The sequence below is a fragment of the Squalius cephalus genome (genome assembly GCF_949319135.1).
Source record: "Squalius cephalus genome assembly, chromosome: 11".
Lineage (NCBI taxonomy): Eukaryota > Metazoa > Chordata > Actinopteri > Cypriniformes > Leuciscidae > Squalius > Squalius cephalus.
In genome coordinates, this window is record NC_137132.1 from 3,847,109 (window position 1) to 3,872,108 (window position 25,000).

The 25,000-nt window shown below is 39.5% G+C and overlaps 1 protein-coding gene across 1 annotated transcript in view; it reads left to right on the plus strand.

Annotated features, from left to right (window-relative positions):
- The window catches only part of LOC307167264 (cytoplasmic dynein 2 heavy chain 1-like), a gene marked incomplete at its 5' end in the record, with an annotated part of 101,921 nt that overhangs the window by 19,017 nt on the left and 57,904 nt on the right, over positions 1-25,000 (plus strand). Inside the window, 30 exons of the mRNA XM_079886251.1 lie at positions 1-103; positions 181-313; positions 793-910; positions 988-1,100; positions 2,003-2,116; positions 2,206-2,350; positions 4,033-4,238; positions 4,555-4,737; positions 7,053-7,235; positions 8,773-8,996; positions 9,626-9,735; positions 9,839-10,038; positions 11,177-11,441; positions 11,951-12,158; positions 12,791-12,920; positions 13,070-13,225; positions 13,548-13,807; positions 14,210-14,456; positions 14,540-14,691; positions 15,285-15,429; positions 16,044-16,146; positions 18,029-18,190; positions 18,866-18,987; positions 19,689-19,937; positions 20,189-20,297; positions 20,399-20,512; positions 21,926-22,068; positions 22,144-22,222; positions 23,783-23,943; positions 24,760-24,897. The exon at positions 1-103 is cut by the window's left edge and continues 280 nt beyond it. Of these exons, the coding sequence (XP_079742377.1) occupies positions 1-103; positions 181-313; positions 793-910; positions 988-1,100; positions 2,003-2,116; positions 2,206-2,350; positions 4,033-4,238; positions 4,555-4,737; positions 7,053-7,235; positions 8,773-8,996; positions 9,626-9,735; positions 9,839-10,038; positions 11,177-11,441; positions 11,951-12,158; positions 12,791-12,920; positions 13,070-13,225; positions 13,548-13,807; positions 14,210-14,456; positions 14,540-14,691; positions 15,285-15,429; positions 16,044-16,146; positions 18,029-18,190; positions 18,866-18,987; positions 19,689-19,937; positions 20,189-20,297; positions 20,399-20,512; positions 21,926-22,068; positions 22,144-22,222; positions 23,783-23,943; positions 24,760-24,897 (4,775 nt within the window). The remainder of the gene's footprint in view (positions 104-180; positions 314-792; positions 911-987; positions 1,101-2,002; positions 2,117-2,205; positions 2,351-4,032; positions 4,239-4,554; positions 4,738-7,052; positions 7,236-8,772; positions 8,997-9,625; positions 9,736-9,838; positions 10,039-11,176; positions 11,442-11,950; positions 12,159-12,790; positions 12,921-13,069; positions 13,226-13,547; positions 13,808-14,209; positions 14,457-14,539; positions 14,692-15,284; positions 15,430-16,043; positions 16,147-18,028; positions 18,191-18,865; positions 18,988-19,688; positions 19,938-20,188; positions 20,298-20,398; positions 20,513-21,925; positions 22,069-22,143; positions 22,223-23,782; positions 23,944-24,759; positions 24,898-25,000) is intronic.

The following is a 25,000-nucleotide window of genomic DNA, read 5'->3' on the forward strand; positions in this document are numbered from 1 at the left end:
TCAACACCATTCAGAGGAAGTGGGTCTACCTTGAGCCCATATTTGGGCGTGGGGCGTTGCCGCGGGAACAGGCCCGCTTTCAAAGGGTGGACCAGGATTTCAGGTAAGCAGGGATGCTGGGACAGGTGTGAGAGAAACGAGTGTAGAATCCCTCACCTGTGTGTGTGTGTGTGTGTGTAGGACGATCATGTCAGATGTTCAGAGGGACAACAGGGTCACGTCTCTCACGACTCGAGCTGGAATCAGAAACTCTCTCGTCACCATCTTGGACCAGTTACAGCGCTGCCAGAAGTCCCTCAATGAGTTCCTGGAGGTAAGCCGATGTTCTTGTCTTGGTTTGGGACACGTTCTGCTGTTTTTCTCTCCATATAAATTAGGGATGCACTGATATAACAATTTTGGCTAATAACGATAACTTCTTTATATTTCAAAATTCTTTATATTTGAAAGCTGATAACCAATATATTGGCCGATAAGCTAAATTTTTATATAATTTTGATCCTGATTACAAAAACAAAAGTCTCACCATTAAATCCATGTCTCAAACACACAATCATAATGATGTTCTCGTTATAATGTTATGTACAGTGTGAATGACAGTAGAAATAATCAATATTAAAATATATATTTTATATTAATCTTAGGTTTAATATAAAATATGCCTGAAATATATCTATTATATATTTTATATAATTTTTATATTAATATATAAATATTTAAATATAAATATAAATATTTGATGGAATGTAGTGAATATTTGAATGAGATTCGACCCCTGTGTGACCCATGCAGGAGAAGCGTTCTGCATTCCCTCGCTTTTACTTCATTGGAGACGACGATCTACTGGAGATTCTCGGACAGGCCACAAACCCTACTGTCATACACACACACCTGAAGAAACTCTTCGCAGGTAACACACACACACACCTGTTCACAATGATCACACAAACAGCTGCACATAGAGACATGGCTGATTGTGTGTTGAAGGCATCAGCAGTGTGGAGTTCGATCCGAGTTTCCGGAGCATCACAGCCATGAAGTCACTGGAGGGCGAGACGGTGGCGCTCCAGAACACCATCAGCATCTCCAACGACGTGGAGGTCAGATCTCCGTCATGCTGTCTGTGTGGACATGTGTTGCATAGTTGTGCTTGGAGTCCGTTGTTTTATTTGTGGTAACACAATGAGATTGTGTGGACATCATTTTTGGCCAGGCTGTCATGCATAGAAATCATGAGCACGAGAGAGAACCAACGAAATACTAATAACTGATTATGTTGTAGTCAGTGAATGCGTTATCATGTGAGCTTTTTGTTTTTCTATGCATTTTTTTGCCTTTTTGCCAAATAATTTTGTCAGATCAATATCTTATCCAAGTTTAGTGTTCTTCTTTCTTTTTCATTCATATTAAAAAAAAGTTAATAATAAAAAAATCCAAATTTTTTAAAGGCTTAATCAAACTTGCAGGGTCATAAAACAAATACCTCCTCCGGACGTCATATATGTATGTCTGTGTGTGTGTGTGTGTGTGTGTGTGTGTGTGTGTATAGTTTGATTCTAATATTTATAATATTCCTTTAATTTTGTGGATTTGTGTCAGGTTTGACATATTTATGTATATGTTATATTTAACAATATTTTATATTTAATTAATTAAATTATATATATATATATATATATATATATATATATATATATATATATACATATTTATTTTTTATATAAATTTTAAATATATATAGATATTTTACAGCTTAATGTTTTGTATTTAATAGTCCTTTATTTTTTATTTTTGTGGGATGATGGCAGGTTTGGCTGAGCGCTTTCTCTCTCTCTCTCTCTCTCTCTCTCTCTCTCTTTCTCTCTCTCTCTATATATATATAATATACAAATTATATTCATTGACTTATTTATATTTATTATTTATATACTGTATATATAAATAAATATAATATTAATAAATATATATTTAATATTCCTTTATTTTTGTGGGTTGATGGCAGGTTTGGCTGAGCGCTCTCTCCACAGAGATGAAAAACACTCTGAAACATCATCTGTGTGAGTGTGTGAATGCTGGGAAGAAAGGAAACGTGGACCCCACACGCTTCCCTTCTCAGGTAACACACACACACACACACACACTTCAGAAACACCCATGAGTTTCTGCGGTTGAGCTGAAGTGACTGTGGAGTGACTCTGTTTCCAGATTCTGTGCTTGGCGGAGCAGATCCAGTTCACAGCGGATGTGGAGAACGCCATCCGCCAGCAGAACCTCCATCAGCTGGAGCAGGAGCTCAGCGCCAAACTGGAGAACTACACCAGTGTAGACACAAACACGGACGACACCGCAGGTACAGTGTGTGCTTAAACCTCACCTTACTCTAATCTGATGAAAGTGTTCTCAGAGGAGGTTAAAGGAATAGTTCTGTCATCATTTACTCACCCTCAAGTTGTTTCAAACCTGTATGAATTCATTTCTTTTGTTGATTGTTTGAAGAATGTCGAAAACCAGTTACAAAAATATTTGTAAACTTCTCACAATAACATAAAAGTTCTCTGAAGTTTGCGCCATTGCTTTGTCAAACTAACTAATATCGAAAGCATGATTTGGCTTTGTGCCCTTATCAAACTATATAGTCTATTTGTGCTGCATGTTTCAAAGTGAAGCGAGAACTTTGCTCACATGATCAGCTCGTGATCCGGTGTTTTCCACATCTCAGAACTGAACCTGCCGGGACCCAATTTCAGAGATTCTCAAATTTTTATTGATTTTTTTTTTGATTACTTAAAAATTAATGGAGAAAATCTTGTGTTTTTCCAAGCACCCATGAGATAGGCTCCTATATATATATATATAGTGGGGAAAATAATTATTTGATCCCCTGCTGATTTTGTAAGTTCGCTCACTTACAAAGAAATGTCTGTAATTCATTCATTATTTTCCCCACTATATATATATATATAGGAGCCTATCTCATGGGTGCTTGGAAAAACACAAGATTTTCTCCATTAATTTTTAAGCAATCCAAAAAAAAATCAATAAAAATTTGAGAATCTCTGAAATTGGGTCCCGGCAGGTTCAGTTCTGAGATGTGGAAAACACCGGATCACGAGCTGATCATGTGAGCAAAGTTCTCGCTTCACTTTGAAACATGCAGCACAAATAGACTATATAGTTTGATAAGGGCACAAAGCCAAATCACGCTTTCGATATTAGTTAGTTTGACAAATACTTTGCCAAAGCAATGGCGCAAACTTCAGAGATCTTTTATGTTATTGTGAGAAGTTTACAAATATTTTCGGTTCATTGTGCCGCCACAGTCTCGGTAATTAATGGGAAAAACTATACATATACTATACTATATATATATATATATATATATATATATTATTTTGAGATTTTTTGTCAGACATACATTCATTAATAAATGTATGTCTGACAAAAATCTCAAAATAATAATTATAATAATTGGCTTTATATAAAGTAAATAGGCATCTATGGTATGTCCTCATTTTGATGTAGTAAGTGTGTGTGTGTGTGGGTTTGTTCAAAGACACTGCTCTGTGTGTTTAATTTCTTTAATGTGAACCTCAGGTTTTTTTTCCTCACTGCCTCTAATTCTCTGGCTGCATATTCACATCGTTTGCTAATCGTCAGATTAATCAAACAAATAAAGCGATGTGAACATCCATAAAGCTCTTTAGTCCATTTATGAGCTCAGGGGTTTATTCACTGAATCTTCAATAAGACTCTCTATAAATTCAAGTTAATGGATCTTCTGACACTGTTAACAGTTATTATGGGTAATTCTGCTTATAAGTCACTCAGGGAAAAACTGCTGCTGCTGATCCATTACAAACACTTCTAGCCTGTTCTTCATATGCCTCTGTTTAACAACAACACCTCTGCTCCCAATCAAATCTGCACTTCAAGTGTGTGTGTGTGTGACTTCATTATTAGTGCTTCAACAACAACAGTCATTAGCTGTCGATGCGAGTCAGATTGTGAATTTCTGATGGTTTTGTCCCGTAGAATCAAGAGTTCTGCAGTTGAAACTGAAGGCTCTGATCCTGGACGTGATCCACAACATCTCAGTGGTTCAGAGTCTGAGAGAGGCTCAGATTCACACCACCGACGACTGGATCTGGAAGAAACAGCTGCGATTCTACCTGAACTCAGACCAGTGCTGCTCCATACAGATGGTGGACGCTGAGTTCAGCTACACCTATGAGTATCAGGTGAGGGTCACATGATCAGCACAGAAATCTGACACTGAGCTAACTGTGATTTTGAATGTACATTTAGTTTCCTCTGATAACAGACTCTAAACTGTAATGTGGACTCATGCACTTTCTGTAAAGCTGCTGTGAAATGATGTGTATTGTGAAAAGCGCTGTACAAACACACGTGAAGTGAATGCACACCTGTAGACCTACACTGGACACATTACCATTGCATTTTTGTGTCAAGTGTCACAAGGGAGGCTGGTTCAGTCTCGCATGAAGGCTAGAACCGAATCCTCAGGCTGACTCTCTGTCTCTCGCTTTCTTTCAGGGCAACGCTCCTAAACTGGTACACACACCTCTCACGGATAAGTGCTATCTGACTCTGACACAGGCCATGAATATGGGTTTGGGTGGGAACCCCTACGGCCCCGCGGGAACTGGCAAGACTGAGTCCGTCAAAGCCCTGGGAGGATTGTTTGGCAGACAAGTGCTGGTCTTCAACTGTGATGAGGTACACACACACACACACAAGTGCTGGTCTTCAACTGTGATGAGGTACACACACACACACAAGTGCTGGTCTTCAACTGTGATGAGGTATACACACACACACACACACACAAGTGCTGGTCTTCAACTGTGATGAGGTACACACACACACACACACACACACACACACACACACACACACACACACACACACACACACACACACACACACACACACACAAGTGCTGGTCTTCAACTGTGATGAGGTACACACACACACACACACACACACACACACACACACACACACAAGTGCTGGTCTTCAACTGTGATGAGGTACACACACACACACACACACACACACACACACACACAAGTGCTGGTCTTCAACTGTGATGAGGTACACACACACACACACACACACACACACACACACACAAGTGCTGGTCTTCAACTGTGATGAGGTACACACACACACACACACACACAAGTGCTGGTCTTCAACTGTGATGAGGTACACACTAGGGTGGGCGATATCTCGATATTTACGATATATCGAGATATTTTTTAAACTCGATATGGATTTTGACATATCGTATATATCGATATATTGTTTATATTTAATTCTGATTTCGCCACTTTGCTTGTTTGCCTTCTCTGTGCTGTGCTCGCGCTCGCCCTCCTCCGCCTCCTTGCTTTTGTTCCCCCTCCCCTCGCGTGTTGTCTCATTCAACCAAGTCCCCCGAGTCCGGTCAGGCACATCAATCTTTCCCCGCCCAGCGAGTGCTTGAAGTGCGTCAGAAACAGCGCGCGCGCGATCAGTTGTTGTTGGTAATTTTTTGTGTAACGTCGCCTCTCGCCGCATTGCTTTTGTTTGAGGGCGCTTAACACACTCACACTTAACATGCTCCCCTGTAGAAACGGGCCTGGCAGCTCGCGCAAAGTCTAGACACGGTGAAAGTTTCCTGATTGTGACGGATGGCCGAATTTACATGACACATTATAAATTAGCATTAGCCTAAGTTACCTATTCTGCTATATACAGTGCCAAAAAGAAGAGAAGAGGATAAAGGTGGATAAAGACAGAGGTAAAGTGATGTAATGAATGAACAGTTTATCTAATTGCATAGTAGTAAGATACTGTAATTTAATGGCAGTTATTTTTACCTTAAACTTTATGCTAGCAGTTGTTCTGAGTTCCCCAGAGGCCCCAGACAGTGTGATTTTGTAACAATCATGTCAATTTTTAGATGCATTTTTATCACTTTTTTTTTAAATGAATGTTTTACTCTACAGTTGTGCAGTTTTTGGGGGGATACATAGCATTTTTTTTATTTATTTGCCAAAATTAGTAATGATATTTCTATACAGGTTTATTTAAAATAGTGCAATATGTATTATTTCTTCCTTTATTTTACAGTTAAATTATTATTTTTGTATACAGGGATTTTTTTTTTTTTTTATGTCACAGAAGCACTTTGTTCCTACATGAACAGCCTACCTATTTGCACGTCAATAAAAAAAGACTTTGTGGTATTTGGCATATTTGTTTTTGCAGTAGTTTTTGGGGAGTTATTTTTCCTGTAAAGATATCGAGATATATATCGTATATCGAGATATAGCAAAATATATCGAGATATATTTTTTGCTCCATATCGCCCAGCCCTAGTACACACACACACACACACACACACACACAAGTGCTGGTCTTCAACTGTGATGAGGTACACACACACACACACACACACACACACACACACACACACACACACACACACACACACACACACACACACACACACAAGTGCTGGTCTTCAACTGTGATGAGGTACACACACACACACACACACACACACACACACACACACACACACACACACACACACACACACACACACACACACAAGTGCTGGTCTTCAACTGTGATGAGGTACACACACACACACACACACACACACACACAAGTGCTGGTCTTCAACTGTGATGAGGTACACACACACACACACACACACACACACAAAAAAGTGCTGGTCTTCAACTGTGATGAGGTACACACACACACACACACACACACACACACACACACACACACACAAGTGCTGGTCTTCAACTGTGATGAGGTACACACACACACACACACACACACACACACACACACACACACACACACACACTTACTGATTCAGTATTATATTGATGCTAGCAAAAGAAACACTGCATTAATCTCCACGTTTCTGAGAATAGCAGTGTTGCCAGTGCTGGAAAAGTGACTCAGGCAACTTTACCTCAGTGAAACAGGTTTGATGTGTGAAGCTGTGTGAACTCTGTGTGTATCAGGGTATAGATGTGAAGTCCATGGGGCGGATCTTCGTGGGGCTGGTGAAGTGTGGAGCGTGGGGCTGTTTTGATGAGTTCAATCGTCTGGAAGAGACCGTGCTCTCCGCCGTCTCCATGCAGATCCAGGCCATCCAGAACTCTCTGAAGAACCACCGGACCTCCTGCCAGCTGCTCAATAAAGAGGTGCGACAGACACACGCCCTGTAGTGTAACACGGAGAGGTGCGGTGAAGTGATTATTACCAGAGCTTTTCCTCATTTGTCAAGTCGAGTCACGTTTATTTATATAGCGCTTTATACAATACACATTGTTTCAAAGCAGCTTTACAGAGATAACAGGAGAATAATGCAACAAAGTTTGTTTCCAGAAGAAAATAGCATCACAGTCCAGCTTAAAAAAGTTTTAAAAAAGTTATTAATTTAGTTCATTTATATATATATATATATAGCCGCTCTGAGGTAAACCGTGATGTCATCGTCCAGCTCAGTTCAGTTCTCGTATAATAGTGTCATTGCAGGCAGATCAATAATATTGTTGAACAATAAATTACATTTTAAAGTCGTCTCCTCTGGCCAATGAATGAACAGTGTTTGAACAATTAATACATTTTTTAAAGTCCTCGTGAACCGGAAGTTGCAGACGACTTTTCTCCAGTGTTATGACGTATTTCCCAGTGAAAACTAGCGGTTTGAGGCGAGTGGTTAAGCGTTTTCAACCCAAGCAGTCAAACTGACGTCATCAGAAAACGAACGCCATTCCAGACCGGAAGTTACTTTTCAGATTTTGATTAAAGATTACCACGGCAAACTGTTGTTTTCTGTGTATTAACTTGCATGGATTAATTGTTCACTGCAAAACTAGTAATTTGGGCTAATAAAGTAAATAGGGTCAATTTTGATTTCACGTCGACTTTAACGAACAAGTATTCATTACTTCAATGAGCTCATTGTTTCTGCATTAAATTATTACATTGTTTGAATTAATACATTTTTAGTTAACTGTGACTTTGTATATGTACATTTCTGAAACACTTAGACAGTTTCCTCTGATAACAGACTCTAAACTGTAATGTGGACTCGTGTCAGGAAAGATTACGGCGACTTTTACCTTCAGTAAAAAGGTCTGGGAAAATGACCTCAGGTGATCCTGATCCCGTGCGAATAGACCCGGTGTAAATATCTGTTTAAAAGTAGTTTTCCGTGTTTTTTCAAGTATGGAGACGCTTGAAGAAGCATCAGTGGCGTTCTAGACACTGGGACGAGTCTGTGGCAAAACTCAAGTGTTTCACACACACCATTCAGATCAGAGAGGAGATCGACAGCACTTGTTAGAGGAGAAACATCTTTTAGCGTTAGATAAGTGTCTATTACCAACACAATCCAGTCTGAAGTTCATTAATACATCGTTCCACCGGACATAACTGCTTTATATATATAAATATAGGTTATGTGTGTTAGCGCACGTGATATCAGGAAGCAATAATACACACATGAGTGTGACGGCGGTGTGTAAAGCGAGTTACTCTCCCACTTCTGCTGGTTTTACTGAGATCTCTGATCCCGTGTGAATTGGCCATTAATATTACAGACGTCCTGTGGTAAAGCTACATTACTCCATCTACCCTTGTAGAGTTAATCCCGTCTGAATAGGGCTATACACGCTTCAGTTCATGACACACACCAACACAAAGGAGTCTGAGAGCGTCTGTGTGTGTTTTCAGGTGGAACTGGACCCAAACTCAGGCGTGTTTATTACTCTGAACCCAGCCGGTAAAGGATACGGAGGGCGGCAGAAGTTGCCGGATAATCTGAAGCAGCTTTTCCGACCGGTTGCCATGACGAGTCCTGATAACGAGCTCATCGCTGAGGTCATCCTGTATTCAGAGGGATTCAAGGAAGGAAAGGCACTTGGGAGAAAACTGGTCGCTATATTCAATCTGGCCAGGTAGAAGCTTGAGTGTTCATGTAATATAACACTACAGTTCGAAAGTGTGGTGTCGGTAAGATATATATATATATATATATATATATATATATTAGGGCTGGGCGATATATCGCATGACATTGTTAGGCGCATCTCGTCAGTAAAGCCGGTTCCTTGATTAGTAGTAAATCGCCATCACCTGCTTTCAGATGGAGCGGCATTTACAACACAGAGCCGTAGTTCACTGACAAGCTGATATATATATATAATATATATATATATATATATATATATATATATAAATACCTTCATTCATCAAGGATGCATTAAATTGATCAAAAGTGACAGTAAAGACATTTATAATTCTATCTAATAGATTGAAAAATAAAATGTATCACGGTTTCCACAGAAAAATGAAGCAGCACAACTGTTTTCAACATTAACAATAATCATAAATGTTTCTTGAGCAGCAAATCATCATATTAGAATGATTTCTGAAGGATCATGTGACACTGAAGACTGGATTTTTACCGATCAAATAAATGCAGCTTTCAAAGACAGTAGCGTATATATCATTAATTTTAAATCTAATTATTTGATATGTATGTATGAATATAAATGCATGTGAATATGTGTGTGTTTGTGTTCAGAGAGCTGTTGACGCCCCAGCAACACTATGACTGGGGTCTGCGTGCGCTAAAGACGGTCCTGAAAGGCTGTGGGAGTTTACTGCAGTTACAGAGACTGAACAACAACCCCAGTAAGAGACTCTCACTGGAATCAATAATCAATAATCACAGAACTTGATGAATAAACGGTCCAGGATCGCTTCACTTCCGTACTCTCCTCATGTGTGTCTGCAGTGAAGGAGAGCTGGTTAGTGGTTCAGGCTCTGAGGTTAAACACCATGTCAAAGTTGACGTTTTCCGATAGCTCTCGGTTTGATGCCCTGGTCAGAGACGTGTTTCCTGGAGTGGACTTTAAAGATGTGGAATATGAGACGCTCAAATCCGCCCTGCTTTCTGTGTATGAAGAGGCACGACTGGAGATCATTCCCAGTCAGGTACCTGTCCATGCACCCTACCTAGGGCTCTACGAAATCTGTGTACCTGTCCATGCACCCTACCTAGGGCTCAATGAAATCTGCTTCATTTTTTTCCCTCAAGTACCATTTTTGTTTCTCCCACATTTAGTTTTTTCCATTTCCATTTTTCTATATTCCATTTTCTTTCTTCCAGATTACATTTTTTGCATTGCTTTTTCTTCTTCTCTATGTAATATTTCTGGTTTCCATTTGAATGGTTCAATTCGATTTTAGTATTTTTTTATGATAAATTTTGTCTTTGTTAATATTTGATTGTCCTGTAATTACTTTGAATGTTTTCATTTAGTTTTACAAAAGCAAAAAATCTTTTTAAAATAAATAATAATTATATTATTTATATAATACACAGAAACCCAAAGGCCTTTATGACAACCTAAGTAAAAGTTTAGTTCAACTTGAAGAAATTACAATGGAAATCCAGAAATATTAAGATGAGGAATTAGTGAAAAGAAGAAAGAAAATATATATATGTCATGTACTTTGGCAAACGTTTAATTGAAATAATGAAACATACTTTAACCGTAGTTTATATACTTTATATAAATACTTTTTTATACTTTAACCACAATAAAACAAAATAAAATTTTTAGGGCCCTATGAAATTCTACAATTATTTTTTCTTTTCCCTAATCCCTTTTTTCCATGTTCATATTTCTGGATTTCTTTCGTCATTTCTTCAAGTTGAACCAAACTTTTACTTAGCTGGTCGTAAAGGCCTTTAAGTTTCTCTGTGTATTTAATGCTATTTTTCTGAACTGAGATGTTGAAATGCTGTTGAAGAGAGTCTCAGAGCGGCTCTGGAGCTGAAGTTCATGTGTTCATGTCCTCGTATAGTGAGACAAACACCGTGAGCGTCACGCGTGCTTCAGTGTGTGTAGGAGATCAATCATGCAGACTTCAGATGTAAAAGTGCTTCAGTATTCACAGACACGAGTTCATATCGCAGTTTGATTCAGTGCACAGCCCTCCTGTTGATGTATTCATGCTAACTTTGCCAAAATCAGTGACATTCTGCGTTATACTGGACATTTTTATGATCGTTTTCAGTGATTCCATTCACGTTTTCCGCATCATATTGAAGTGTGTGTGTGTGTAGATAAAGAAGGCTCTGGAGCTGTACGAGCAGCTCCGGCAGAGGATGGGTGTGGTGGTGGTCGGGCCCAGCGGAGCGGGGAAGTCCACTTTGTGGAGGATGCTGCGGGCGGCGCTGGGTAAGATGGGCCGGGTGGTCAAACAGTACACCATGAACCCGAAAGCCATGCCACGCCAGCAGCTCCTGGGACACATCGACATGGACACGCGAGAGTGGTCCGACGGGGTGCTGACGTCCTCCGCACGACAGGTGGTGCGAGAGCCACAGGGTGAGGACTAATACACACACACACACACACACCAAATACAGTAACACACCAAACAATACACACATTCAGGGAATGTTAAATTCTAGTGCTGGGCAACGATTAATCGCATCATGTGTTTACATAATATATGTGTGTGTACTGTGTATACTTATTTTGTATATATAAATACACACATATGCATTTAAGAAATATTTGCATGTATATATATTTATACATAATTTATATTATACATACATGTTACATATATAAATAATACTTTTTTGTGTATTTATATATACAAAGTAACTATACACAGTACACACACATATATTATGTAAACACAAAATTTTATTTTGGATGCGATTAATCGTTGCCCAGCACTATTAAATACACATCAACATTGATAATGAACACTAAACAGACACATTAGGCTTTACCAAGACCAAACACACTCAGCAAACACCAAATACACACATTTTGTTCTGCTTTTTCCTGACGGTGCTCTCCATTCCTCTCTTTCTCTCGTTCAGAGGTGAGCTCATGGATCATATGCGATGGAGACATTGACCCGGAGTGGATTGAGTCATTGAACTCTGTGCTGGATGATAATCGCTTACTCACGATGCCCAGCGGTGAGAGGATTCAATTCGGCCCCAACGTCAACTTCCTGTTTGAGACCCACGACCTGAGCTGCGCCTCACCAGCCACCATCTCCCGCATGGGCATGATCTTCCTCAGGTAACGCTGCTAAACCATAGACTGTGAAAAAAACATGGACGTATGTTTCTGAAGAGCATTTTTGAAGCCCAAAGAGGGCCGAGCTGGCCGTCGCCATCTTGGCAGCGCGTCACTCCCGGATAAACGAAAATGGGCAAAAAGGCGGGATTTAGCTGAGGTGACATGACGCTAACATACAGCAGACAAACGGCTAGTAGTGACATCAGCGGCAATCCACCTGTCACTCAAGTGGCCACGCCCTTAATTATGCAGAACTTTAAGGCTTAATATAACTTAAACGGATGAGTTATAAAAAAATTCACCCCTCTCACAGTCGTCATGAAGGGCAAAATTAGCTAGATAGACCAAACCCACTTTTTGCACCAGGCTGTGAACATGTTGTTTTCTGCTGTAAAGTTGGGCATTTTAACATGGGGGTCTATGGGATTGACTCTCTTTTGCAGCCGGTCTCTAGTGGCCAGTCGATGAACTGCAGTTTAAGTCACTTCTGTGTTGGATTCAAGAGAGAGGCGTTCTAAACGCTGCACAGCTTCATCCAACCTAAATCAGCCAATCAGCTGTCAGTTTGCTCATGTACCGTCCCCAAAAAGCAGTCAATCATGTATGTCTATTTAAATATCACTGTGTTACAGTGACGAAGACACTGACGTTGGCTCTCTCGTGAAGTCATGGCTGAAGAGGGAGGATGAAGACAACAGGATGAATCTGGAGAACTGGCTCAATGATTATTTCCACAGAGCTCTGGAATGGGTTCTCAAACAGGTTCCGTCCCGTCACACACACACACACACACACACACACACACACACACACACACACACACACACACACACACACACACACACACACACACTCCTTTAACTCCTTTAATGTTCACGGCATCATACACATCTCCATCTGTCTCTCTGCAGAGTGATTTTGTGGTGGACACCAGTCTGGTCGGGACGGTGCTGAACGGTTTGTCCCATCTGAGAGGGGTCAGAGAGAGAGGACAGTTTGTCGTTGGACTCATCCGTGGTTTGGGAGGAAACCTGGCGCTCAAATGCCACCAGGAGTTCGCCAAGGAGGTCAGAGCCGATTTATGGGAAATGTAATTTCATGCCTGCTCAGCCTTATCACCTGTCATTAAGTTTAGGAGCCGCTCCCTTACATTAACGCGAGTCGTAATTTAAAACTTGAGTTTTAAAGAAGCAGCAGTGAAACTCTGATGTGATTCGCTCAGGGGTCAAAATCTACGTTTTATGTGGTCCACTCTTAAAGTCAGTCAAGGTTTCTTGCACCATAAAGAGTCATACTTAAGTTTTCATGGTCATATTCCATCCTCTCTCTGCCCAGTAGAAATAATCAGGTGGTTTTGTTACGGTACCTTAATGTTCTGAACGTGTTTAGGTTCTGAGTTGGGCCAGAGAAAGCCCTCCTGACCCCCGTAAGCCCCTGGACACGTACTACGACCCCGCGTCCGGCCGTCTGTGTGCGTATGAGCTGCAGCGAGGGGACGGTGTGTGTGAGGATGACCTCAGTAACCCACACAATCTCCCCGTCATACACACACCTGACATGCAGCGCGGACTCGACCTCTTCACCCCGTGGCTCTCGTCCAATCACAGGCAGCCGTTCCTGCTGGTGGGGCCGGAGGGTTGCGGGAAAGGGTATGACACACATTCACATTTACATGTTTTCATCACACTTTAATTAGGTTAGATTCTCATTTTGCATATATTCTAGCTAGTGCTGGGCATGTGTTTACATAATATATGTGTGTGTACTGTGTATAGTTATTTTATATATATAAATACACACACATGCATGTATATATTTAAGAAATATTTGCATGTAATTTAGATTATACCACATTACTCTTAAATATAGACATGCATGTGTGTGTTTATATATACAAAATAATTAGTACACACATATATTATGTAAACAAGCTTTTATTTTGGATGCAATTAATCGTAATGTTAGTGAAACACACTGTTGAACCCTGCTTATACATGCACAGAATGATAGATTGACTCATACGATGCTCTCTGTGTGTGTGTGTGTGTCAGGATGCTCCTGCGCTGTGCTTTCGCTCAGCTTCGCTCCACACAGGTGTCCGTTGTCCACTGCAGCGCTCAGACGTCCTCCCGTCACGTCCTGCAGAAACTCTCGCACATGTGTTTGATCATCAGCTCCAACACGGGGCGCGTGTACCGTCCCAAAGACTGTGAGAGGCTAGTGCTCTACCTCAAAGACATCAACCTGCCCAAACCCGACAAGTGGGGCACCAGCAACATCATTGCCTTTCTGCAGCAGGTCGAATGATACACCCTTTTTTTTTTTGTGCAAATCAAGCTTTCTTGCACCAAATCAGTTTTTCACAGTATTTTTTCCTGCAGGTTTTGACATATCAGGGCTTCTATGATGAGAACCTGGAGTGGGTCGGGCTGGAGAACATTCAGATTGTGGCTTCGATGTCAGCAGGTGGCGCTGTGGGGCGGCACCCGCTCACGTCACGCTTCACCTCGATCGTACGCATCTGCACTATTGAGTGAGTACTAATACACACACACTTGCACATGTGCACTTAGATATCTAAATGATATGGATGCTTTTTTCCACCAAGGAATAAAAAAATAAAAGGTAATATCTCACAATTCAGACTTTTTCTCTCTCACAATTGCAAGTTTAGAGATCTTAGAAATGTTCCCCCTCAGAATTCTGAGTTGTCATCTCACAATTCGTTGTTGTTGTTGTTGTTTCCGGCATGGAATAAAAAAATTCAAGAGGTAATTGCAACGTTTTTTTCTCACAATTCTCACTTTTTTTCTCTCGAAATTGCAATTTTGAGATAAAAAGTCACAATTGCCTTTTTAATTTTTAATTAAGCTTCCATAAAATGGGGACATTGCATAGAGTTCCATTATTTTTATACTAAGCTAGCTAGTTATAAATACTATAACCTCACTTTCTGCATTTATGAGGACATCCTCAAAAATAAGTTTTGGGTGGTTTTGTGACATCTATCACAAAAATGCGTAAGACGTACAAATTTGTCCCCAAAAATGTTTAAGAAGGGACACACACACACACTGACACACACACACACACACACACACACACATTAATCCATCTCTACTGTAGTTATCCAGACAGAGAGCAGCTGCAGACCATCTATAGCGCGTACCTGAAACCCGTGCTGCAGAGGACTCTGGGTAATGATCCAACCTGGAGCTCTGCAGGGAAGATCCACCAGCTCGCCGGCTCATTGGTGCAAGTCTACGAGCAGGTCAGATGTGATTGGGCATTTAAAAAGTGTCTGTGTTGATGTCATTGTGTAAATGTGATGTACAGAACCGTTCAAAAGTTTAGGGTCAGTAAACATTTTTTGAAAGAAGTCTCTTCTGTTAATCAAGGCTGCATTTATTTGATCAAAAATACAGTAAAAACTGTGAAATATTATTACAGTTTAAAATAACTGTTTTCTATGTGAATATATAGTAAAGTGTAATTTATTCCTGTGATCAAAGCTGAATTTTCAGCATCATTACTCCAGTCTTCAGTGTCACATGATCCTTCAGAAATCACTCTAATATGATGATCTGATGCTCAAGAAACATTTATGATTATTATCAGTGTTGAAAACAGTTCATATTTCTGTGGAAACCGTGATACATTTTATTTTTCAGGATTCTTTGATGAATAGAAAGTTCTAAAACAACAGCATTTATTTGAAATAGAATCTTTTGTAACATTATACCCGTCTCTACTGTCACTTTTGGTCAATTTAATGCGTCCTTGAAGAACAAAAGTGTACATTTCTTTTAAAAAAAGAGAAATCGCACTGACTCCGAACTTCTGTATGATACTGTAAGTTTTGACTGGTGTGTGTTTGTGTTTTAGGTGAAGGCTAAATTCTCAGTGGATGATCACAGTCATTACCTGTTCACCCCGTGTTTGCTCACACAGTGGGTCCTGAATCTGCTGCGATACGACCTGAGTGCAGGTGAACTCAATACATTCATTAAACCAGCACTAATTCACTAACACGTCCAACAACTGACACCTCAGTGTCCCCAGAAACATAGGAATAAAATAAGACATGGACTCATGGTTTCAAACACTGTCACTGTCTTCTACCCTCTGAGGCAGAACCCTAATTGACCATTCGCAAAGACCCGCCCCCTTTAGTTACTGTTGCTATGTGGCCGACAAGCCACACCTCTCTCACGCCACACCATGTTCTCACGCAGTGAAATATACATCGCGGAGCAGAGAGGACACTGACAACACACTGACAGACAGGACAGACCAGCTTACTCAACTTTCAAATTTGGTCATTTTTTTATAGAAATTTAAACAAAAAATAGCGTTTTGTGGCTCTTTAATGTGTCTGACAGATCCTGTAGAGAATGGGAAAGTGCCCAAACAACAATCTCTCGGCAAGATTGCCCAGCAACATTGCTCAAAAAGTTGCCCTGTGTATCATTACCTTCAGTTAAAGCTGGTCGCGAACCGATCATCTCTTTCTTCTAGTTCATTTATAGCATCAAATGAACATGAATGAACAATGAACCGCGGAGAGACGTCAGTACACTGTTTTTCAAGTTCAAATCCTCCAACGTTAATCTACTAACTCTCCTGACTGCTTTGTCGGACAAAAATGGCGGATTCGGCGGATGGCGGATTATGATTGGTCAGATCGCCTGTCAATCAAACTCCCTGCAAAGGGTCAATTGGAAACCTCAGAAGTGACTGATTTGAAACATTCTTAAAGGGCAGCAGCGTTTACGCTCATGCCTTTTATTTTCAATGCATTGCTGTATCTTAAAATCATGGGATCGATTCCCATGGAATGCATGAACTGATCAAATGTAATGCAAAATTAGTCAGTTTGAATAAAAGCAACTGCCAAATGCATAAATGTGTAACTGTTGATACTGATCAGGATTGAATTAAATATAATATTTGAATTTAAGGCAGCATAATGTTTCATGCCTATCCTTTGGAACAGTCTTCCTGTCAGAAGTACATCTATAGCCGCATTTCCATTACCCTTCAAATTGTGCAAATTGAAATTGTAAATTGAAAATACGCCCAATGGAAACAAGAAACTCCCATTTATCGCAAAAAAGGTTTTCTGCTCGCATGAGGTGGTTTTCAGGCAATTCGAAAAATAAATATTTTGCAAAACTGCAATGGAAACAGTTTTTGCGCATTTACAGGTCGCCTGACGTAGACGACGCGGTGTGTTTGGACAAAATACGAGACAGAGCTCTTTATTAAACTCATAATAGACAGAAGAATTACAGGAATACTGGATTCTAAACCTCAAAGAAATGCCATAGTCAAGACCTTGAACCAGATCTGAGGGAGAAACACCCAGAAACACCTCATATGTGCCGCTCACAAGTATAATAAGGGTCTTTCCTCACCATTAATGCTTGGATAACACGCATACGTCTCCTTCCATTAATAATAATGCCAGTGCAGTGACTGAGATTAGTACATAAACCTCCCAACATCCGTCGCCATGAGTTTTGGAAGGACTTCTCGCGAGAGGAAAAAATTAAGTTTTAGTCGCATAACATCGGTTAAAGGAAACGCCGTCATTTCGCAATCGTTTTTTGTCGACATTTAGAAAAAATCGCAAAACTTGTGTGCAAATCTGTAATGGAAACGCGCCTTATGATGCTCTAAAATGTTGTCTAGGTCGGCAGCTGACTAGGTTTTAAAGCCATTAGCCCTATTTAGTGACTTTTATTTCACACGTTGACTTGCTAAAAGGTGTTTGGAATTGAGTGCACTGGTTATAATGAGCTTAATTCATGAACAATAGAAGTCTATGAGGGTCTTAGCATGTGTGCTGTGTGTGTTTGTGTGCACAGGTAAATCCGCTGTAGATTCAGTCCTCGAGGTGGTGGCGTATGAAGCCCGCCGTCTGTTCAGGGACCGGATCGTGTCCTCTAAAGATATCAATGTGTTCGATAACATCCTGTCCTCCGTCATCAGGGGCGACTGGGGCTCGGACTCACTTGACAACATGACAGGTCACACACTCACACTCACACTCACATTCATCAAAGGATGCGTTCAGTTGATCGAAATCCACAGTAAAGACATTTATAATGTCACAAAATAAGTCCATGCTTATAATGTACTATAGTTTGAAGTATGAGCATACACATTGAAAAAGCAAATGCATGACTTACAAGTAATTATTAAAATAATATAAATGTAACTATAACTGTTCTTATAATGAGGTATAGGCCTTAATGAGTCTTTATAAATATATTTGTAGAATAGTGATACTTATAAATAAGTATAAATGGAGCTATAATTCATTATAAGCATGAACTTTTAATTTTTTTTTTACTTCAAATAAATGCTGTTCTTTTGAACTTTCTATTTATGAAAGAATCCTGAAATCACAAAAATATGAAGCAGCACAACTGTTTTCAACACTGATAATAATCATAAATGTTTCTTGAGCATCAAATCATCATATTACACTGATTTCTGAAGGATCATGTGACACTGACGACTGGAGTAATTTTTCCGCCTTCAAAAATAAACTACTGATTATTTGGAATAATTCACAACTTATTCACATAGAAAACAGTTCTTTCAAATTGTAATAATATTTCACGTTCTCACCATTTGCCCTTATTTTTGATCAAATACATGCAGCCTGGATTGTTCATTTGTGTGTTGTTCTACCACAGATACGTACTTCGTCACATGGGCGGCGTCTCATGAGGCTCGTTCCCCTGGTCAGCCTCTCCCGCCGCACGGCAAACCACTCGGCCGTCTCAGCGCCAGTGACCTCAGAGAGGTCATTCACAAGGTAAGAGAGGAAATCAAATTATTACACACATTCATAGTCAGTTCCTCCAGTTTTCCACAATTTGAGTGCATTATCTCGGTAACACTGGAATGAGCAATACAGTATTTATTAATCTTCCTTAATGTTAGTTAATAAAAATACAGTTGTTTGTTCATGTTAGTTCATTAACTAATGCTAACAAATACAACCTTTGATTTTAATAACCTATTAGTTAATGTTGAGATTATAGGAGAACTTAACATCACTTTTATCCATATCTTTCACATCTACTGCAGTCAGATTCACCCGTGTTCACTCTGAAGGAATCACTCACATTAGCTGGGCACTTGTAATGACACATCAAGGATGTTAAGAGGCTAAAAGCAGGTTTAAAACTTGCCCCATTGAAGTCAACAGGGTGCAAATTTTAAAAAGAGGATAACACGGTGTAGGCAACACCGATTTTTGTCGTTGTTCTCTGTACTGACAGCACTCCAAATGTACAAAAAAATGAGCTCAATGTTAAAATTGACCGGAGTTCTCCTTTAATATGAACTAAGATTAATAAATGCTTTAGAAGTATTGTTCGTTCTTAATGTTAACAAATGTCAACTAATGAACCTTATTGTAAAGTGTCACCATGCACTCAAATTATTATGATGTAAATATGATTTCTAATGAGATTTGTTTTGAGCGCATGATCTTGTTTTGTGTGTCGCCAGGGAATAGTTCTGTACGGCCGTGATAACCGTGAGCTGGACATCCTGTTGTTTCCGGAGGTTCTGGACTACATGTCTCGAGTGGACCGTGTGCTGAGCTCTCCGGGCGGGTCGCTGCTGCTCGCGGGTCGTAGCGGCGTCGGCCGGCGCACGGCTACATGTGTGGTCAGCCACATGCACGGGGCGTCTCTCTTCACTCCTAAAATCTCACGCTCCTACTCGCTCAAACACTTCAAATCTGACCTGAAAACTGTAAGTCTCAGTCCATGCTGACTCTCTGCTAGCTACATTTACATTTACATTTAGCCATTCTCTCTCGGTCTCTCTCTCTCTCTCTCTCTCTCGGTCTCTCTCTCTCTCTCTCTCTCGGTCTCTCTCTCTCTCTCTCTCTCTGTCTCTCTCTCTCTCTCTCTCTCTGTCTCTCTCTCTCTCTCTCTCTCTCTCTCTCTCTCTCGGTCTCTCTCTCTCTCTCTCTCTCTCTCTCTCTCTCTCTCTCTCTGTAGGTCATGCAGTCGGCCGTTGTGGACGGTCAGCAGGTCGTTTTGTTGTTAGAAGATCATCAGTTTGTTCATCCGTCCTTCCTGGAGATGGTCAATAGTCTGTTGTCATCAGGTCAGTTCAAACCTCACTGTGTGTTGCCTAACAGTATCATTCAATACGAAACTTTGCTACACACAGTGTCATTACTAAATGATATTTTGTGTTGGTAACAGGTGAAGTTCCAGGTTTGTACTCGACTGAAGAGTTGGAGCCTCTACTGTCATCTCTGAAAGATCAGGCGTCACAGGACGGATTTACCGGTCCGGTCCTCAACTATTTCTCACAACGTAAGGACACACACACACACACACACACACACACGCACACACACACACACAATTGTCTTGACAAGCAAATTTGGCTTGATGCATTTCACATTGCAACATCACCAATATGTCACTTTAGTTAAAAGCAAATATAAATGCATACATGTAAATGTTTAGTTGGGTGAGATTAGCTATTTATTAATCTTTACTAATTCAATACATTTTATAATTCTGATTAAGATTTTATTTTATTTATTTATTACATTTGATCAAGTTAATACAAATATTTTATTTTAATTTTATTTAATTTTATTATTTTATATCTTGAATGTAGGGCTGCACGATATTGAAGAAAAATGCGATATGTGATAACTAAATTAAAAAATAAAAATAAATTAAATAATGTGATATTCGATATGCGATACGATAATGCTTAAAGTGTGTAAAATAAACTTAAATTATCTTTAAAATATATTTCAAATTATATAACCTACATGTGTGTTTCACATTCTTTTTGTGACTAGAAAACATCCCTACAACTTCTGAAAGTGAAGAACAGTGTTTTACTGTAAGAAGTGTTATTTTAACATCCGTGGGGTTCAGGTTATCATACATTAGGGTTATTCAACAACAGAAACTGAATAATCAAATGTGAAAATAATACACTTCTTAGTTTTCACTTTATGAATTAAATATATCCTGATTCTTATTAAAGCTACAAAAGTTATTCAGCCGAGAGTGAGTGATTTTCACTTCATCTTTAGTCACCGTTGCGATGTGCATATCGCGATATACAGTATACATTTGCGATATTTCGATAATTTCGATATATTGTGCCGCCCTACGAATGCACTTTGGAAAAAAATGTGTCTGCTAAATACAGAAATGTAAATGTTTGGGTGGGAGACATTGCTTTTCTCAAAAATAAATGTTTCAATAAATGTCAATAGACTTTAATGTAACTCATATTTTGGACTTGCTACTGCTAGCATGAAGGCTGATGGTGTTCTCATCCTACAGAACATGTTATTGGACAAACATTTGCATACAAATGCAAGATGTTTCTGGAGAGAAAGACCAAAGTATATTTTAAATGTGTAAATCTGCTAAAAGTTTTTATCTTTCCAGTGACCATAATACTAAAAACAAGCCACAAAACTAATACTATCAACTGTGTGTGTACTTTGTAAAAATTATCACTAACTAAAACTATTAAAAAATCATTTTGTTAAAAAAAAAAACTGAAATAGAATAAAATATGAATATTAAGTAAAAAAAATTGCAACTAACTGAAATAACTAAAATAAGTTTTAAGTTGAAGGATTAAAACGACTAAAGCTAAAATTGAAATAACAAAATATAAAAGCTAATTCAGAATCTGAATAAACTCTATAATAGTACATAAATCAGAGTGTTGTGTGTGTGTTTGTGCAGGCGTCCAGCAGAACCTCCACGTGGTGTTGATCATGGACTGCACTAACGAGCACTTCACCATTAACTGCGAGAGTAACCCCGCCCTCTACAGGAAGTGCTCCGTGCAGTGGATGCAGGGCTGGTCCGACAGCAGCATGAAGAAGGTCAACATCTGTCACATCTGTGTTCTTTCATTCAGTTAGGTGCCATCTCTCTGGTCATGTGACTCTTCTTTTTAGATCCCAGAGATGTTGCTGTCAAGGATAGAAGGAGAAGACGAGAAAAATGAAGAAAAACAGAAGAAGAAGAAGAAATCTGGTATGTTGTTGAAGAAGAGCGAGTTTCCCTCTCGTTTCAAAATTACCCGAAGCCTTACAATTATATTTTATATTATTTTATTTTTTTTGTCCAGAAAGCTTATTTTATTTCATTTTTATAATATTTCATGCACTTTTTTTTGGAGATTTTTTTATTTTTTTTATTTTATTTACTATTTAATTACTAGATTTGATCAATACATAATAAATAAATAGTAATTTAAGCACATTCCACACATTCTTTCAACTTAAATTCACAATAACTCTCAATTCAACGCATAACCCTTTTAAAGGGGTGGTTGATTATGAATTCACTTCTCTAACTTTAGTTAGTGTGTAATGTTGCTGTTTGAGCATAAACAACATCTGCAAAGTTACAACGCTCAAAGCAAAGGGAGATATTTGCTTTTAAAGAAATCGCTTTTTAAGGACTACAACAAACGGCTGGTAGAGACTACACCACATTCCTCCCGGGTTAGTGACATCACCAACCCTAGAATTTACATAAACCCCACCCCCTGAACACGATTTATAGATTATCATGACAGAATATGCTAATCAATGACTAGAAGATAACTCCACATCAGCTTCATAAATTCATCAACTAACCGTTCAGAAATGTCCTGTTGCTTCTACATGTTGTCACTTCTTCTTGAGTCTCTCCATCATTGTCTGACTCCGGTTTGAACATAAAAGGCTAAACGTTTTTGAAATGTTCAGTGTGTGTGTGTGTGTGTGAGGTAAAAGGACACAAGCTGTTGAAGCTCCGCCCCCTGTGCCGGGAGCAGCAGCTCATTTGCATTTAAAGGGACAGACACTAAAACTGTGTGTTTTTGCTCACCCTGAAAAAGTGACAATTTTAACATGCGATATAAAAATATCTGTGGAGTATTTTGAGCTAAAACTTCACATACACACTCTGGGGACATCAGAGACTTATTTTACATCTTGTGAAAAGGACACATTTTGCATTTTACATTTTGCTAGGGACTGCAGATGAAAATTAGCCTGTATGGCTAAATCTGGCACATTTACATTTTGGACATTTTGGTCCTCATGTTGATTAATGTGCGTTGTCCCTTTAAAAAAAAAAAAAAAAAAAAAAAAAAGGGCATTATACCACCCCTTTAATTCAGCTCTAAATATCTTACATTGGGTGTCTTTGCCGACCTCTTGTGGGAAAAACAATTATATAACATAATATTTGATGACTCTAGCCACTAGATGGCCTTATATCGTTATTTGGAGCAAATGAGCTGTTCTGCTGGGTCCTAAAGTCAGTTTCTCTTCAGTATGCATTCAGATACACATGTAGACATTATAAAATAATTTTTTGGGTAAAGTTTTAGCATTTTTAGTTTGAATTTTGAGCATTTTTAGGTTTTTCTATGTGTACTCCTCGAATCCATAAAAAATGTTTTTGTGTATTCGTGGTTCAAGTGCGACAAAAGTCCTCTTAACACAATTTTTTTTTTTAAATGTCACAAATTATTTTCGGGTCAGTATCACCCAAGGGAAGGATGAGTGTTCTTAAACGGCTCTCTGATTGGTTGTCTTTCAGCATCCGTGCACGCAGAGCTCTATCGGTCGTTCCTGGCGATCCACGAGTCGTGTCGGGAATTCGGAGCCACTCCTAGTCAATACCTGAGCTTTCTGCAGGTGTACCAGTCCATCTACAGCTCCAAACGCAAGGAGCTGACCCACAAACAACAGCATCTACAGGTGAGCAGCTCCAGGAGCTCCGTATGCTAATGTTTGGGTCACGGACAGTAACATAAAGAGGATTACACGTACAAGCGAACGGTTTGCATTGCAAAATTATATGTGACCCTGGATCACGTCACCAGTCTCGAGTTGCACGGGTATATTTGTGGCAATAGCCAACAATACATTGTATGGGTCAAAATGATCAATTTTCTTTTATGCCAAAAATCATGAGGATATTAAGTAAAGATCATGTTCCATGAAGATATTTTGTAAATATATAAAACATGTATTTGTGTGAGTGAATGCTGCACAATCGCCAACATAAATGAACAACTTTAAAGGAGATTTTCTCAATGTTTCGATTTTTTTGCACCCTCAGATTCCAGATTTACAATAGTTGTATCTCGACCAAATATTGTCCTATCCTAACAAACCACACATCAATGGAAAGCTCATTTATTCAGCTTTCAGACGATGTTTAAATCTCAATTTCATAAAATTGTTCCATGTGACTGGTTTTATGGTCCAGGGTCACATTTATTAAGGAAAAAATTATCTGTTACAGAAATATGACACAATGTCTAGGGATTTAAATAAACAAGAGGAAATAATAGTCCAGTGGGTTGATGAATGTTGGTAAATAATAGCAAACGACTCCTCGGAGAACTACGCTCCACTAGAGGAAGTAACGTTGGGTAAATCGGTCCAAACATTTATACTATCCACCCATTAATGGTCCAATTAACAGTGACGTCACAGTCAATTAATATACTGCCACCATCAGGTAGAGAATAAAAAGACAGGGTCGTAACAGTTGTCATGTGACTGCAGGCGGGCGTGGCCAAGCTGAATGAAGCGAAGGCATTGGTGGATGAGTTGAAGAGGCGGGCGGCCGAGCAGAGCAGCTTGTTAAAGACCAAACAAGCCGAGGCGGATGCCGCCCTGCAGGAGATCACCGTCTCAATGCAGGTGTGTGTGTGTGTGTGTGTGTGTGTGTGTGTGTGTGTGTGTGTGTGTGTGTGTGTGTGTGTGTGTGTGTGTGTGTGTGTGTGTGTGTGTGTGTGTGAGACAC